Here is a 16,309-nt window from a genome sequence, read left to right on the forward strand (position 1 = left end):
AAGGGTAGGGAAAGGCGGGGGAGAAAAGGAAAAAAAGAGAGGACAAATGCAAGCAAGGTACATCAAGCAAGTTACATCAGTAGCATGTCACACCAAAGGAGCAAAGTCTGTTTGTGAACGTTTAAAGTACATTGCTTATGTTTTGTCGTCTCTCTCCCACTGACGTCTGCAATCTCCGGGAGTGCCGTGTCAGTCACTCAGGCAGGTGTGTTCTGGTTAGGCTGAGTGACCCCCCCCCCCCCCCTTTTAACTATAATTTCAACAGCTGCAAAACATCATTCACAAGGAGAGAATGCCATAGACAAATCTTGGTAGAGGTGCGGTGTCAATACTCTGTTGACCAGTAAATCTTTATCTTGAGCAGCCCTAATGATGTCATCTTTCATGCAAAAACAGTTTACCCAGGCCAGAACACCACGTGGTGGTTAGTGCAAACCTAGTAAGCGTTGGTGACTCTATGAACCCGGTCAAGTTTGACCGATTGACCAAACAGGCCTACGACATAGTCTTGCAGCTCCGAGACGGTCACAGATTTTTGAATTTTTTAAAATGTGAACATTGTTTCTGCTGGATTTATTTTCCTTATCATTGATTCGGTCTTGTAAAAGTTTGTACCGCTGTTCAAGCTCATGAACCCTAGTCATGTGAACATCCCATTCATGCTTCTCATCCACCATCAGTCTCAAGGTCATCCACCCTGTTATCGAGATTTTGCAGATTTTGGTCAAGTTAGGTAAGTTTGGTAACAGCAGAATGAAACTCCTTTTTATTCTCACCCAAACCTTTGCGAAATTAGTCCACATTTTCGCGGATATTAGCCTTGGTCAACAAGCCCATCCCATTGGGCACAGTTGTTTGGGAAGGAGTCTGCATGGCCATTGCCACATAGTCTGAAATACTGGGCTAAGAAGAGTGTTGGGAAAAGTTCAGCAATGCTCAGGCCTTTGGGTAGCTTCACTTTCTTAGCAGGCAGCAGAACACATGCCCAGCAGCAGTGGGAGATCCTCAAAGAGAAGGGGGATCCCTGTGGGATCGACCGCTGTTTGTTATGGTGCAGTCAGAAGAAACAGAGCGGCTTATAGCGAGGCCCCATGTGCTAATACGGCCGAGGCAACACCACAGCGAAATAAAGGCCTTACTCTGTCTCTCAGCCATAGAAAGTCACATCCAGCAAAATATGTATCAGTCCATATTAACACATGTAAAATGACACCTCCAATCAAGGTTCAAAACGGTTGTAGGCCCCACAAGTGATGTCATGGGCCTAAGGCCATGACCCATCCTTCAGTTCCATTGTTTAGAGAGCCATCCGAAACTCTCAGGTCGACTCGCATCAATCCTGGGTAAAATCATGCACGCTCTCTGGAGGCCCCTATCGCAAGAAAGCAGCAGTCACAGACCCCCCAGGATATAGCGGCATGGATTAGCTAATTTAGCGGCACAAAAATGGAAATTTAGCGGCACAAATATGGAAATTTAGCGGCAATTTTGCGGCATTTTATTTGGCCATTTTTCCTACAACAAACACAGATATATATATATTTCTTTTTAGTTATTTAACAACATGAAGCTATGTATATGAGAAGTGGGGTCAGAAGTGCACTTCCAACCCCACTGCCAGGCAGGGAGCCGCTGCGAGGATATCTACCCCACATGCATCATCTTCAGATGAGGGAGTTTTGGGTGGGATACATCAGGTGTGTTCGTCGCCCACTGACAAGACAGGGCTCGGGGCATTTTGCTGCATGTTTGCAGCTTCGTGGGCCGACATACATAGCTGCCAAGGTTTCAGATTGCATATGTGTGACATTTTCATAATTTTACTATAAATATGAGTGACATTCAACGACTATGAGTGACACTTTCTCGGGAGCAAAATCAAGCAATGACCACAAGGAAAACATATAAATATCAGAAATTACACCAATTTGAGCAACAAGAAACTTTAGGAATATCTTAAAACTGCTGTAAACCACTAGAAATGGAAGGGCAAAAACTAAATAAAAAGCAGTAACTCACAGCTAATTCTCATAAAATAGAGTTTTGAGAATAAGCGTGGCTCATATTCTTATAGGGAAAACTGTCGCTCAATAAAAGCTGCTCTTGTCCCAGCCCTCCATCATTCACCAGAGCTATCTTGACATTTGTGTTAGTTGCATAAAAACTCCTGGGCAAACGAAGAATTCAGCTCCACACGTTGGTTTTAACTTCATGTTATTTAAACGGATCTCATGATATATGTGCTTCTCTAATCACTGCAGCAAGGCTGACACAGAAAGTGTTTTTGGCCGGGACAGTCTGGGTGGGGGGGCCATGGGCTGCAGCTACAGTGTGGTGATAGGGGCCTGACGCGCCGGCCTGCAGGCCTGCTTGTGATTTTCTTGGCCTTGTAACCTTCTGCAACAGGCCGTTTCAATGACGGTGCTCAGAAAAAGGCTTTTTTATGTTTTCACTCGTTGCTGTCCGCCCGCTTCCAGATTAACCTTTACTCCCTTGCGCCATTAATTATTCAAGTCTAATGCCCCTAAACACGGTAAATAAATGTGCAGCCCAGCCCGTGTGTAGTGTAGAGTCAACACAGTAGAATATGGATTAAAAGGATTTATTGTAGGAAAAGCACAGGAGCAAGGTAGGGTACAACCTACACAGGACTTCTTCCCCAGCAACTGTCAGCACAGAGACTGGAGAAGAATCCTGTGACAACAAAGAATGTTACAGGAGCACAATTCTATGGAAAACATTAAAGGGCCAAACACGACACATCTTCTTCCTTATAAAACAAAAAAAAACAATTCAATCACAAACAAAATCTTGTAACCAAATAGGTTTAGGACAAACACGTTTTTTCCCAATGACGGTATTCTCAGAGCAAATGGAATTCCTAACAATAGTGTTGTTGGAGTTTTGACTTGAAGAACAACCTTCACCTGCAATGTGAGTATCACTAACATTTCTGGTGGAAATTAAACTGCCCTTGTTAGCTAGATCAGAAGTAGTTGCATTGTCCATACAACCAGGAATGTCACCATCAGGAACAGATATGTTTTCAATTCCTGAAATAGACTCATTGTTAATGCCATCAGAAATAACAACATTAGAGGTACCAACAGGAGCAGAAACATTTTCAGAAAAAAGAAAACGACCATGATCCCCATTTTGAATAAATTGAGAATCAGGAGTAACATTAGAAAATGTCCCTGAATTACAGGAATTAGTACATAGATATTTCTTTCCTTTGTAAATAGCAATTCTCTTTAAATTCCATACTTTCCCATCACTAAGAAGAACAGCATTTCGCAAGACTTTCTTTACCATCAAGGGTGTAGAAAATTGAGATTCACCTTTGCGAACCTTCCATGGTAATTTTACTTTCACCAACATGCCAGCTTCAACATTTATAGAACCAGAAGCATATTTATTGTCAAAACTCTTCTTATATTGGAGATGTTTCTCAATTATATTGTCTTTGATTTCACTCATCCGGATGTCAACACAATCCTTCTTATGTAACCAGTCAGGATTGTATTTAGTCCTAGCGACACGACCCCTCATGATCTCGAAGGGTGACATTTTCAAAGCGTCATGGATGTTGGTTCTGTAGGACCAAACAGTTTTGTGTACACAAACCTCCCAATCTTCTTTTTTTAACTTGGCAATTTGGATAGCATTTTTTAGGACCTTGTTAAACCTTTCACATAAACCATTACCACTAGGATTATATAGTGAAGTAGTTCTGTGAGTGATGCCTGTTCTATCAAAATAAGATTTAGCCAATTTAGACAAAAATTGAACACCATTATCACTAATGATTTGGGTGGGTAAGCCTTCCTCCATAAAAACCTTATCAATACATTCTAAGACAGTGGTTGAGTCGGCTTTGTCTACTACGGTACTGCAAGGCCATCTAGAGAAAATATCAATGACAGAAATGATAAATCTGTGACTGTCCCCAACAGGTCCCATAATATCCATAGCAACAGTATGCCTAGGACCATCAGGAACTATAGGTACACACATCTCAGGTTTTAAGGTATTAAGAACTTTATCTGAATTTGAACAAACTACACAATCACGTACCATTCTCTCCGTCATGACATCAATACCAGGCCACCAGTACCACATCTTAATATTCTGCTTAGTTTTAACAATTCCACAGTGATCTTTGTGACATAAACTTAAAATAGAGTCTCTCACAGATAAAGGAGGAACAGCTTTGTCACCCCGAAAAATAGTATTGTCCAAGACAGTAAGTTCATTCCTAACCTCCCAAAAAGGTTTAAGGTCGGAAGCCAATTTACTTTTCTCTAGCCAACCTTCACGAATAGAGGAAACAACCAAGGTCAGCAGTTTATCTTTCATATACTCTTCCATCCAAACTTTTTTTTCAATACAAAAAGGATTTTCATCATGAATAAGGGCCACTTGAAAGGAATCCCACTCATTTACCGTACACTCTTGTAAATCAGAGGGCATGCGTGACAAGAAATCCGCAATAACATTACTCTTTCCTGGAAAATATTCGATTTTAACAATAAAGTCTTGTAAACGCATAGTCATCCTAGCAATTCTAGCAGTGGCATTGTAAAGACCTTCAGTGGAAAGCAATTTGGTAAGAGGTTTGTGATCAGTTCTAACTACACACCTTTTTCCCCAGATAAAACTCAGAAAATGCTCTAATGACCAAACAGCAAGAGTTTCCTTCTCAATAACTGAGAATTTACTTTCAGGAACGGAAAGGGCTCTAGACGCAAAAGCAACAATGTGTTCTTTACCAGAATTGTCGATTTGCGAAAGAACGCCTCCCAGACCCTTATTGCTGGCATCCACAGTAATAACAGAATTAAGGTCCACATCGAAAGGAGATAAAACCGGAGCATTAATGATGTCAGATTTAATCCTATTAAATTCATTCTCGCAAAGAGGAGACCACTCAAATTTGACTTTACTTTTCAAAAGTTGTCTAATGTTAAACACTTTACTGGAGAACCCTTTAACAAATTTAGAATAAAATTCAACCATACCCAGGAATGATCGAACATCATCCTTACTAGTTGGAGATGGTGCTTCTTTAATAGCATCAACTAGCTTGGGTTTAGTCGATACACCATCAGAACATAAAACATGACCCAAATAAGTTAGATTTCACCCCGAAATGACATTTTGAAAATTCAATAGTTAAACCTTTCTCTTCAAGAATAGTAAGAACCTCTTCAAGAATAGAATTGTGTTCAACTTCATCTTTTCCATAAATTAATATGTCGTCCTGAAAAAATCTAATTTTGGGGTGCTTGCCAAAAAGTTGGTGCATAATACGTTGGAAAATGGCAGCAGCAGAGGCTAAACCAAAAGGCATCCTCTTGAATTGAAAACAACCCATGGGTGTAATAAATGCTGAGATGTTTACTGTCATCGTCTAAGGAAATCTGATGGTAAGCAGCAGAGAGGTCTAAGGTCGAGAAAAAGGAGGCCTCTTTAACTGAAGACAGCATTTCAGAAATTTTAGGCAATGGAAATTTATCGACTACTATGTTCTCGTTCAAATGGCGAAGATCTACACATAGCCGAATTTTGCCATTAGAACGTCTGGCGATCACAACAGGAGAAATCCATTCAGAAGACTCTATTGCCTCAATTATGTTTTCTCCAACTAATTTCTCTAGTTCCTTTTCAACATCATTTCGCACTAAAATAGGGATGTTTCTAGCTTTAAAAACTTTAGGTTTCGCATCACTCTTCAAGACAATGCGATGAGAAAATCCCTGAAAATTTCCAATCTTGCCACTGAAGACAGTGGGAATTTTTTTTAACATGGAAACACCAGTCTTTTCACCATCATTAATTACTAAAACTGGTTCAGGGCTATTAGGATTGAGAATAATGTCTAAATCCCATTGATCCTTCCATCCCAGGACAGAAGGACCCCGTTTGGACACATAGAGCTTCCCTAAAGAATCTCTATCTTTAAATCTAAATGTTAAAGGTTTGAAACCAATAATCTCAATCTTTTCCCCCAAAAATCCTTCAGGAGAAATGTCAGAAGGGTAAAACTCATTCCCTAAATGTTGTGCAAATTCCGAATTCCATACTTTTTCATTAACTATGGTATAGGGAGAGCCGGAATCAGCATAGATATTAATTGGAACACCACCAATTAACATGTTACAAATAGGTTTCTTAAGAACATTCCGCTTAAAGGAGTCATTAATATTGAAAATATAAACTTTCTCAAGTGGTTTCTGAATACACTCATCTTCCATAGAACATGAGTGACTTTTTTAATGCATTCATCCTCGACAGAACAATGTAAAACTTTTCTAACAATATCCTCGTCTTCACTAGAAGAGGAATTGCAAATCACCTTTACTTTTTTATTCTTAGACCTATGACAGGCTCTAGAATAATGTCCAATTAGACCACAATTGGAACATTTTTCTTTAATAGCCGTACACAATTTAAAGTTAGCCAAGTGTGAACTACTACCACATCTGAAGCATTTGAGCTTCTCAGAACTTTTGACCTCACTAGGTTTCGTTTTAACTTGGTATTTCTGTTTATAATTGGATTTGCTCTGAACTTTAGAAATAGTATGCTCAGAAACAACATTAGAATCAGTAGATTTTTCATTAACTTTGATAGGCTGAACTTTCTGGCCGTAGTGCTAAAGCTTTCTAATGATAGCTAAAACATCCTTAAGGTCTGAATCGCCATTAATCCAAAGTCTATCTTGGATTGATGGATCAGAAGCGTGCATCACAACTTGATCCCTTATAAACTGCTCTTGAAGGTGATCAAACTTACAGTCATCCGCTATCTTCTTCAGCTCAGAAACATAAACATCTATAGTTTCACCAGGCTGCTGTTTCCTGCGGAAAAACTTATATCTGGTAATACCAATACACACTTTAGGGGAAAAGTGATTATCAAAATCCTTCAATACATCATCAAAAACATTGGATTCCCCACCACCAGTACATTTTGACATTTCCTCATAGACTTTCAAACCACCAGCGCCAAGAGAATGTAAGAATAATTTCTTTTTCCTTTCAGGTTTCATTTTCCCTTCTTCGTCGATGGTATCAATAAAATTTAAAAAATAAGCCTTCCATTGGAGCCATTTCATGCAAGGTTCTGTGCCAGAAGGCCAAAAGGCTTGAGGTGATTGAATAGTAAAGTTCTGAGTAGCCATAGTTAAATTATGAGATCCCAAAACAGTCAATGAAGATAATTATCAAATGTCATAAATAGTCAATGTAGGAAGGAAAAAAATAAAATGTTACTGACTGTCTCTGAATAGCTGGAACAGCAAGAAATCCGTGGAAAATGAAGAAATACAATAAAAGAAAGTGGATTATTAATTAAATATTAAGCGCCGTTGAATTTAGCTCAAACAACACTGCCGATCGATATTTCCAAATGATGAACGCCGAGTCGTTAGCAGCGTTACAGTGTGTTGCCATGGAGATTCCTAAAATGGCTGCCGGCGTCTTTCGTCATCACGCGACGTGCGTGATGCGCCACGAAGAGAGATCGCCACGAAGAAGGAAGTCAGGGCGTTCGCGAGTGAGCAGGAATGAGAACGCTCACTACAGTGAAGAATGGAGGCTCTCGAGGCAGTGGAGGATTCAGAACGAAAGCGCTCGCTCCCTCAAGGTAACCGCCTCCCAAGCCTCTGCCGGTAACCGCCTCCCAAGCCTCTGCCGTTTGAAAGATGCACCAGTTAATCTTCAGTTAAAGTATAGTTAAAGTTAGACCCAGCGCGTAAAAAAAATCTTTAAAGCGATGTGCAGCGTAAGGGTCAATTAACCACACCAAAAAAACAAGTACTTTACTCACACGATGTAGTGGGAAACTCGTCCTTTACTTTAACGGTGCTGTCAAAGCGGCAGGGCCAAGGCAGGTGTCAAACACGACGTTCTTCAAGAAGGAATTACAGAAACATCAGAGAAGTCAGTTCCACATTGAAGGGTTACTTCCTTGTAAATAGGTGGAAAATTCAAAAATACTTCAAATTGTAGTCATCAGGGTTCGGGGGTTTCCTGGTGCTTCCTGGACCTCGTCGCCAAAATTGTAGTGTAGAGTCAACACAGTAGAATATGGATTAAAAGGATTTATTGTAGGAAAAGCACAGGAGCAAGGTAGGGTACAACCTACACATGACTTCTTCCCCAGCAACTGTCAGCACAGAGACTGGAGAAGAATCCTGTGACAACAAAGAATGTTACAGGAGCACAATTCTATGGAAAACATTAAAGGGCCAACACGACACCGTGGCCTTTAGCCCGTCCAGCGCACTTATTGAGCAGGCTCAACTGTAGATAACAGTCACGACCCTATGATGAATTAAAAAATATTATCCTAAAAGAATGATAAATACCTGTTCATGAGTGGCACGCACTCAGAGCAAGCCACCACTGTATGAAGGGCCAGCCGCCACGACTTCTCTGGCCCCAGACTTCGATGCAGGGACCCGCGGGTGGCATGAAAGCCAGCTGCCGCACACAGAGTCGGCTAGGTGAGGTCCGGCGGACTCGCTCGGTTTACTGTATGGTCACTCTGAGGCACCAACGAATCAGGGCACAACTACTAACAGTGTGACTGAGCGAGCAGCACGCAACTCTTTAGCTGCCTAACCTCGGAGTTAATCCCATGAACAGGATTACAACCATTAGACCCCCAGGATATAGCGGCGGCTTTTGTATAAATGCCGCGATTTCTACTAAAGTGCCGATTTCGCGGGCACTTTGGTAAAAATCGCGGCATTTTAAAAAAAGTGCCGATTTCGCGGCAAATCACGATATCCTGGAGGGTCTGAGCAGACCATTACAGAAGGGAAGCCCCCTTACTGCAGCTCCCCCCCGTCCATCATGTAGCATGCGTACAGGAAATAGACAGGAGTCCAGGGTAGGCAATAAAATAAAAATAAATAAAAACAATGCTGCCAATTTGTAAAGGAAATGTTCATCTGGGTTGAAAGGGGCCATAAGAGGTCATCCAGCATGTGCAGTGGTGAGCCGTGCGGGGCGTCCCCCAGCCATCAGGTCAAGTTGAACATTGGAAACCGCTCTGCTTCCCGAGAACTGAGGGAGGGAGCCATGTGATCCACATGCTCGGGCATTGGCCCGCTGTGAGAAGTTGGCCTGGTATATGATGTCCACAATTCTGTGGGCACCTTGTATCAGTCCAAACAATCCCTTATGGTGATGGTTGTAAGTCAACCTTAAAAGACAAGCTATCCTAGGGGTAGCATGGACTAAGCAGCCTAAAAGGCTTAACTCAAGAGGGCATGTGAAGCCAGCTGTTGTACCATATGCAATCCTGTAATATCAAATGAAAGGACACCACACAAGTTATATATTATAAAAATATATGTATTTATTCTCAGAATAATCCGCACTACTCTTTATGAGCAATGAAGCACCAGCGTTTAAACAAAAGCACAATATAACATATGAAAGTTGCACAGTTATGGATAGGGCCGGTGGCCACTCAAACCATATATCAAAAAAGTGGTATAAGTATCACTAATCGATCAGTGGTAAGGCCTGGGGCCTTGGGAATCGCTGGGACTACACTGGACTAGCAGCAGTTAGGACGGGAGTAGCCCGCGGGATTCGGGTGCAGTGCAGAGAGCACACGCATGCACCAATGCAAAGTCAATGGTGCGTAAAAGTTATTGAGTTACAGTTTTAAGAGTCTTCCGACTGGACTAGAAGGACAAAACTTTAGACTTGGACACTAGAGGTGTAAACCACTACAGGAGCACCGGCTTTCAAGTATTACATCACCCACAGGAAGCGGGTGCACAGGTGCAAAGATGTGTCGGGTTTCGTCACGCAGTTCTATGGTGCCTGGAGATGAAGATGCTGCTGGCGTCCAGCAGAGAAGTGTCCGGTGCGATCTAAGGGTGGATCGAAGATGTAGAGTACCCGAAAGCAGAGGGGACAGAGTCTGGGTCACTAGCCAGTGACCAGGAAGGAACCAGGCGATGTCGGCCGCAATCAGGTGCTGGTCGCGAAGCTTGTCTCCGCTGCCACGTGGACTCTGGGGCACCGAGGATGTCCTGGAGTGGATCACGAGCTGTCCCACGAAGGCTCTCGGTGTCGGCTTCCGGATCGGAGTAAACAAGCCTTGGCAAGGGCAACCCACGCAGGATTCGAAGATCGCTTCTCACTCAGACCAGCAAGGTCAGAGCGGGTGCTCCTTTTCAGGGGAGCGAGGGCCAGTCTGGAGCAACCAGACCAGCGGTGTAAATTCTTAGGTTCGTCGGTACAGGGGCCAAAAGCCAATGGGCAAGCGACCGGACCAACGCGTCGAGCAGGAAAATGCAGAAGGGCCCCACGCAGCACTCAGCGAGTGTAGAGGGGTGAGCTTTGGTGCAAAAGCTGCTCGGGGTTGCAGCTTCTCAAACTCCAATGCACAGCTTCGAGGGAGCCTCGGGAGCTGCACGGTCAGCGCTTCGTAGTTCTTCCAAGATGGCCGCTCCCACGCTTCAGGTCGCCTCCACGGGTCTCAGCTTTGCAGGGACTGTGGATCGGGCTGTTGGAAGGCAGGCACGCTGGGTCTTGTCGATCTGTCGCTCGAGTTCCGGCGGGAACTGCAACAAAGCAAACGTCGAGGTGTCCCACACAGTGCTACCTTGGGACAGAGGACATTGACACAGGCATGATACTGACAGCTATTTTGCTCTAAGGTAGCCTACAAATGCCTGGCGAAACCACATTTATTGAGAATCCAACTTTGAGCAGTCACTAGGATGTCCTTCTGGTGAAAATAAAAGATAATTATTTTAAATGTATGCCTGCCCCCCCCCCCCCCCCCCCAAAAAAAAAAAGTACTGATCAAAACCCCAGAGATGATTTCAAAATGCAGCTTCCAAGCCCGTCATGGTACTATTTTTTTCAACCTTTTTTTGTTTGTATTTTTGTTAAGGAAGGAAGAAAATACTCACTGAAAATGCCACAATCAATAGAAGAGTACAAAATAAAGAAAAGTACAGCCTAAAGCAAAATGTGCTGTACAATGACCTATTGGGTTAGAGAAGAAAAAATCAGCATTGGCAAAATCAAAATCATTCGGAAATGGATCCTGTGTATGCATACATATGTATATGGTTGCCATCTTGTGATGCCATTTCAAAAATATCTTGAATTCAATCACAAGATGACTCTCTTGTAATGAAGCTCTTCTGTTTTTTTAAACTCGATTGCAAGATGGTAGCTGTGCAAGTATTGTGTGCCACCATTCCTGTCTGCTAGGTGGAGAGGTTTAATTCAAAGACTAGCTGAAACTAATCTGGCCACATTTCTTAGGTCACTAGATAGCCCCTTTAAATCAATGGAAATGTATTGTTTTCTGTGACATTTTACTTGCACAACATCCAGCACTTTCATGGGCTTGGTAGACACTCTTGGAAAATTAAAACAAAATTAAATAAGTTTATTGGCTAATAGTAGAAGAATCTTAGTGGCTCCTGATTTTATTTGTGCTGAATGACGTTATTGTCGGATGTATTTGTGTCAACTTGAGGTGTGCAATATGTTAATGCGTTTATTTTTATCATTCAGATACTGAAGTCCCTTATATGGCTACAGAAGGGGACTATACCTACTACCTGGGTGTATGTGGAGCAACAAAAGCAGAAGCCTGTCCAGGACAAAATGTTTCTGCATGCCAAGTAAAAGTTCAGGGTAGTAGTCCTAAGGCATGGATTGCAGGCAGAGGTACTAACCAAATCCTCAGGTAAGGAAATTCTCTTTAGTTTCTTTGTGGCTGGATGTCGCATTGCTTTTTTTTGGGGTGAAATCCTAGGTATATTGCAAGTAAGGCGTATGGAAAAAAACTATTCCAGATCATATTAAATAATGCAGATTTTATGCCATACCACAGGAATAGGGTTTTTCCTGATACATTGAAAATGCGGTGAGCTCCACTTTATTATGTCTATGCAATTGATGTGCATGTCTAAATGAAGTACGTGTAAATTGACTATTCCTATTCAAGGTTCAATTCAATTTATTTATTTTGTTTTGGAACTCCAAAGGAGGTCCACAAAAACACACTAACAATTTAAAAAGACAAACATTGCATACAGTACAAAATTCCTTCCTTATACATTACTATATCATGATATCAAACGTAATGTGAAATGTGCAAATAATGCTATAATACGTAAAACAATCACATAACCGGCCAATAAAATTTCTTATATACATACTAAGTAATGTGCAAATGATGCAATGAATACATGAAACAATTAAATAGCCAACCAGTTGATATTAAACCGAAACCAGAGTACTACTGTTAGACAAAATTCTAATAAATAGGCAAAAATGTTCTAAAAAATTGGTATATCCTAAAACAAACCATTTCATTCGGGGGTGACAAAACCAGAGAACGTGCATCCTGAGCAGAGTGAATATTAAATTTGATAAATACTGGTTTTAAAAACACTCGCCTGGCACTTTGCAGTTTTGAACATACAAATAAGACATGATTAAGATCTTGAATTTGCAACTGGCACAGTTCACACATTCTCTTCTCTCTAGGTGTTTTATCCCAGATACCAGTGACGTCTCTTAAAGGCAGCAGATTAAATCTCAGTACGAGTATCAGCCTTCTAATCCCATGAGGGATATTCCAAGTTAAATAAGGCTGTGGTTTATTCCCCAATGTACTCCCACTGACCGCCACGTTACTGGGCCTGGATTTACTTAAAGAAATGTCTCTGGCTAAACTGATAGGGGATCTAGATTTCTTTAAGAACTATTTCATACCAGATTTTGGCTTTGGAGAAGCGGGAGTTAAACTAAGACTAAAACTGTCAATTGCACATAAAAAGGACCTAAAAAATGTGGCCTGAGCTTTTAGATTGCAAAAGATTTCTATTCTCCGAGCAGCCCTAAGAGTACCCTCTTCCCCCAAGAAGAGAGAGTTACCCCACCTAAGAACTGCTTCCTGGGCTAGAATAAAGGACGAGACTAATCCGAATTCGAGGCGCAAAACATGTGGGGCAGCCAGAGAATTTAAATTACAGATTTGGCGCATAATTCGTCCTTCTGCCTTATCAAACATATGCCAATGATTCATGTCCACCACCTCGGCAGCATATATTAATGAGGGTGGGATTTTAACCTTAAAAACAGATAAGACATGGCTAAAATGGCGTCTCCCGCAGGTTTTATAGAATCTATTTAATGCACTTGCCTGGAAGACAGCTTTACTAACGGAATATTTAGTATGTTCCAAGTCTCGACCTGTTTTGGAAAAAACTTTACCTAAATATACATATGAATCAACCAGTTCCACTTTTTCAGAACCAAGCATCCATCTGAAACATATCTTTATTCTGAGCCCCTTCTTACGAAAAACCAAGATCTTGCTTTTTGCGGTGTTAATTTTAAAAAAATTGACCTCTGCATATTTGTTTAAAACCTCCAGACGGCGTTGCAGGCCAATAGGTGTTAAATCGAATATTGCAACATTGTCTGCATACAATAAAGACCCAACTGACATTCGACCAATTTTGGGGGCATCCCCTCTCGCCAAGTTCAAAGCGCCAGGGAGATCAACCATGTACAGTGAAAATAAAAGTGGTGCTAATAGACAACCCTGCCTAAGCCCATTATGCGTTCTAATTTTGCATGTTAACCCCCGCGAGCCTCCCATTAGAACCTGGCACCAGGTGTCAGTATGCAGTTCCATGATCAGACTCAGGAGATGATTTGGAATGCCAAGTGAGACAAGTTTTCTCCACAGGGTCTGGCGGTCCACCTTGTCAAACGCCGTGGAGAAATCAATAAAGGCTGTGTAAACTGGCATCCCTCGGGGAAAAAACATATTTCTCCACAATTGTCTGAACAACCGCTATATTATCTAAGGTGCCATGGTTCTTTCTAAAAACCAGCTTGTTCTGGTGGAAGGATATCCTGATCATAGACCCATTGTTGTAAGTGGCATAATATGCTTTTTGAAAATAATTTGCCGGAGGCATCCAGGAGAGCAATCTGCCTATAACTAGTCGACACCGTTTTTGGTCCTTTTTTATACAGGGGGACTATAATGCACCCCTTCCAAGAGGGGGGGATTTTATTCATAAAGAAGCAATATTTAAAAAGTGGCTCTAAAAAATCACACATGCTTCTGGCTCCTTTTTGATTAGTGCAATTGGGATACCATCCGGCCCTTGTGCGCCGGACGTTCTAGCAATCTTTATGTACTTCATCAATTCCTTTCCTAGTGGGGGACCAAATTCAGTAAAGACAGCAGATGCAGGTTTAACCTCATCAGACAACACAGGAGAAACTGGACTATTATTACTATATAATAGAGAGATGTAATCCACCCATTCCTTTTCGGGAATCGGTATCTGGGTAGCTCTCTGCCTTGAATCATAGTATTCAGCGATCAAGTGCCAATATTCAAGGTTCAAAAACACTTTATTACGTGTAAATTGACTATTCATATTAAAATGTTTTAAAGCAAGCAATGTTGTTCCAAAAAATGACCACTGCTTGCCATTTGAGCCCTGCAGGGTATTCTGATGGCTAAGGCACAAAGACTTCAAATAGGAATCAATACTTTTTGTGTCCGTTTTGAGCTGACACCTATTACAAGTTGGCGGTACAAAAGGGGGTGGTGATGGACGGAGCATCTGAACCAATCAAACACTCACACCCAGTCAACAGATCTGGGTTTAATCCATCACCGTTATTTAGCCCACTCTGCCACCCCAGTTCAGACATGGCCATATGCAAATCAGTCTGACCCTGTGCCTCATGGGAACAGTCCAGCCCGAACTGCCAAGCCATGCCTTCCCTGGACCGGAAACAAGCTTTCCAACACCACTGGAGTCAAGCTATCCTGGCTGAAGACGGCTGATAGCCAGAAACCGGTCCTAGGATGCTTGATTCCGGTCCAGGAAAGACATGGCTTGGCAGTTCGGGCTGGACTGTTCCCGTGAGGCACAGGGTCAAGGCTGATTTGCATATGGCCATGCCTGAACTGGGGTGGTGTGGAGTGCAAAAAAACGATGGATTTAGGCCCAGATCTCTGTACTGAGGTGAATGTATGACATTGTTCTGTGTTACTCCTTCCACCACTGTTTGTCACAAGATGCAAGTAGAAAGTTAAATGGAGGGCAAAGTGAGCACAAAGATAGGCACCAACACTCATGTCTTTACTCCAGTAATAAAGCAGAGCACTTAATCCGGTGGTGGGGCCTAGCATAAACCCATTGCAATTAGAAGTCGTGCCAGTGAGTTTTACTTCCTGATTTAGATCAAATTTCTAGTTGGTGAGCTGTGTGTATTTTTCGCCTTACTACAGTCCTCACATTTATTTCTGTTGCAGGGTGTCATATAAATTTAATGATTTAGAAATGGGATGCATTTTACTATGCCTAAATTGACACTCTAATCTGTCAGGTTATCCTCACTTGCTGCCCTTCAAGGCCCTCTCCGGCATTGTTTTGCTTTTTAGATTTTTAAAGATTGTCATGTGAAAGATTCATCATATCCTTTAAGATTTGACCTATATATTCATAAACAGCTTGCCCATAAAACTCGATTCTTACAAATTACACATATAGCAACATGGTGGAAACTACCTCCCAGTTTAACTAGGTTATGTGATGAGGTGACCAACACTCGTCAGTGCCTGTTGGCAGATTTGGGATTTCTTAAATCAGTGGTATGTTTTGCAGCTATATTAGACAGGAATTTTTGATTTCCTGATTTGATTTTTAGGCCTTGGCACCCTTTCCTAATGCTGTCCGTGCCAACATCTATGTGACACATTTCCTGTAAATACTCAATACAAATGTTCCATACACTAACCCCTGGCTGCTTGATCTTTTGCAATTCGGTTTTACCTGGTAGCTTACTTGCTTCTCATGTTGTTTATTGCAGGTTGTTTAGTTCTAAGCTATTTTGAACCACAGAACAGAATATTTCAGCTGTCGTGGTCATGTTTTGTTTGTTAACCACTTCCATGCTAATGACAAGGCCAGCTCGTCATGCACTTTACTGGACCTGTGCTTATGACGAGCTGACCTTGTCATGAACAATGGGAAATCTCTAGTACCAGCACCCAGCGGGAAAAGCCTTAGCATTGAAGGTGTTAATGGGCTCACCGGCTGACCGAACCACAACTGATACATAAGCAAAGATGAGTCATTTCATGATGGGTTCATGATAAAGTATCTAGAAAGGCTTGGGATGTGTGCAATATTTCTTCAGATGTTGCCACTTGCATGGGAAACTCTAAGGGTAAGGGAGTTTCATGCAAGATGAAGGTCAAAGATTAGTAAGGG

General features: G+C 41.9%; 1 protein-coding gene across 1 annotated transcript in view; it reads left to right on the forward strand.

The window, feature by feature from the left end:
- IGF2R (insulin like growth factor 2 receptor) overlaps positions 1-16,309 on the forward strand; it is a 1,933,894-nt gene that overhangs the window by 308,253 nt on the left and 1,609,332 nt on the right. Inside the window, exon 9 of the mRNA XM_078648980.1 lies at positions 11,565-11,739. Coding sequence (XP_078505106.1) covers positions 11,565-11,739 — 175 coding nt within the window. The remainder of the gene's footprint in view (positions 1-11,564; positions 11,740-16,309) is intronic.

This window comes from Lissotriton helveticus, chromosome 6, assembly GCF_964261635.1.
Source record: "Lissotriton helveticus chromosome 6, aLisHel1.1, whole genome shotgun sequence".
In the NCBI taxonomy this organism is placed as follows: Eukaryota; Metazoa; Chordata; class Amphibia; order Caudata; family Salamandridae; genus Lissotriton; species Lissotriton helveticus.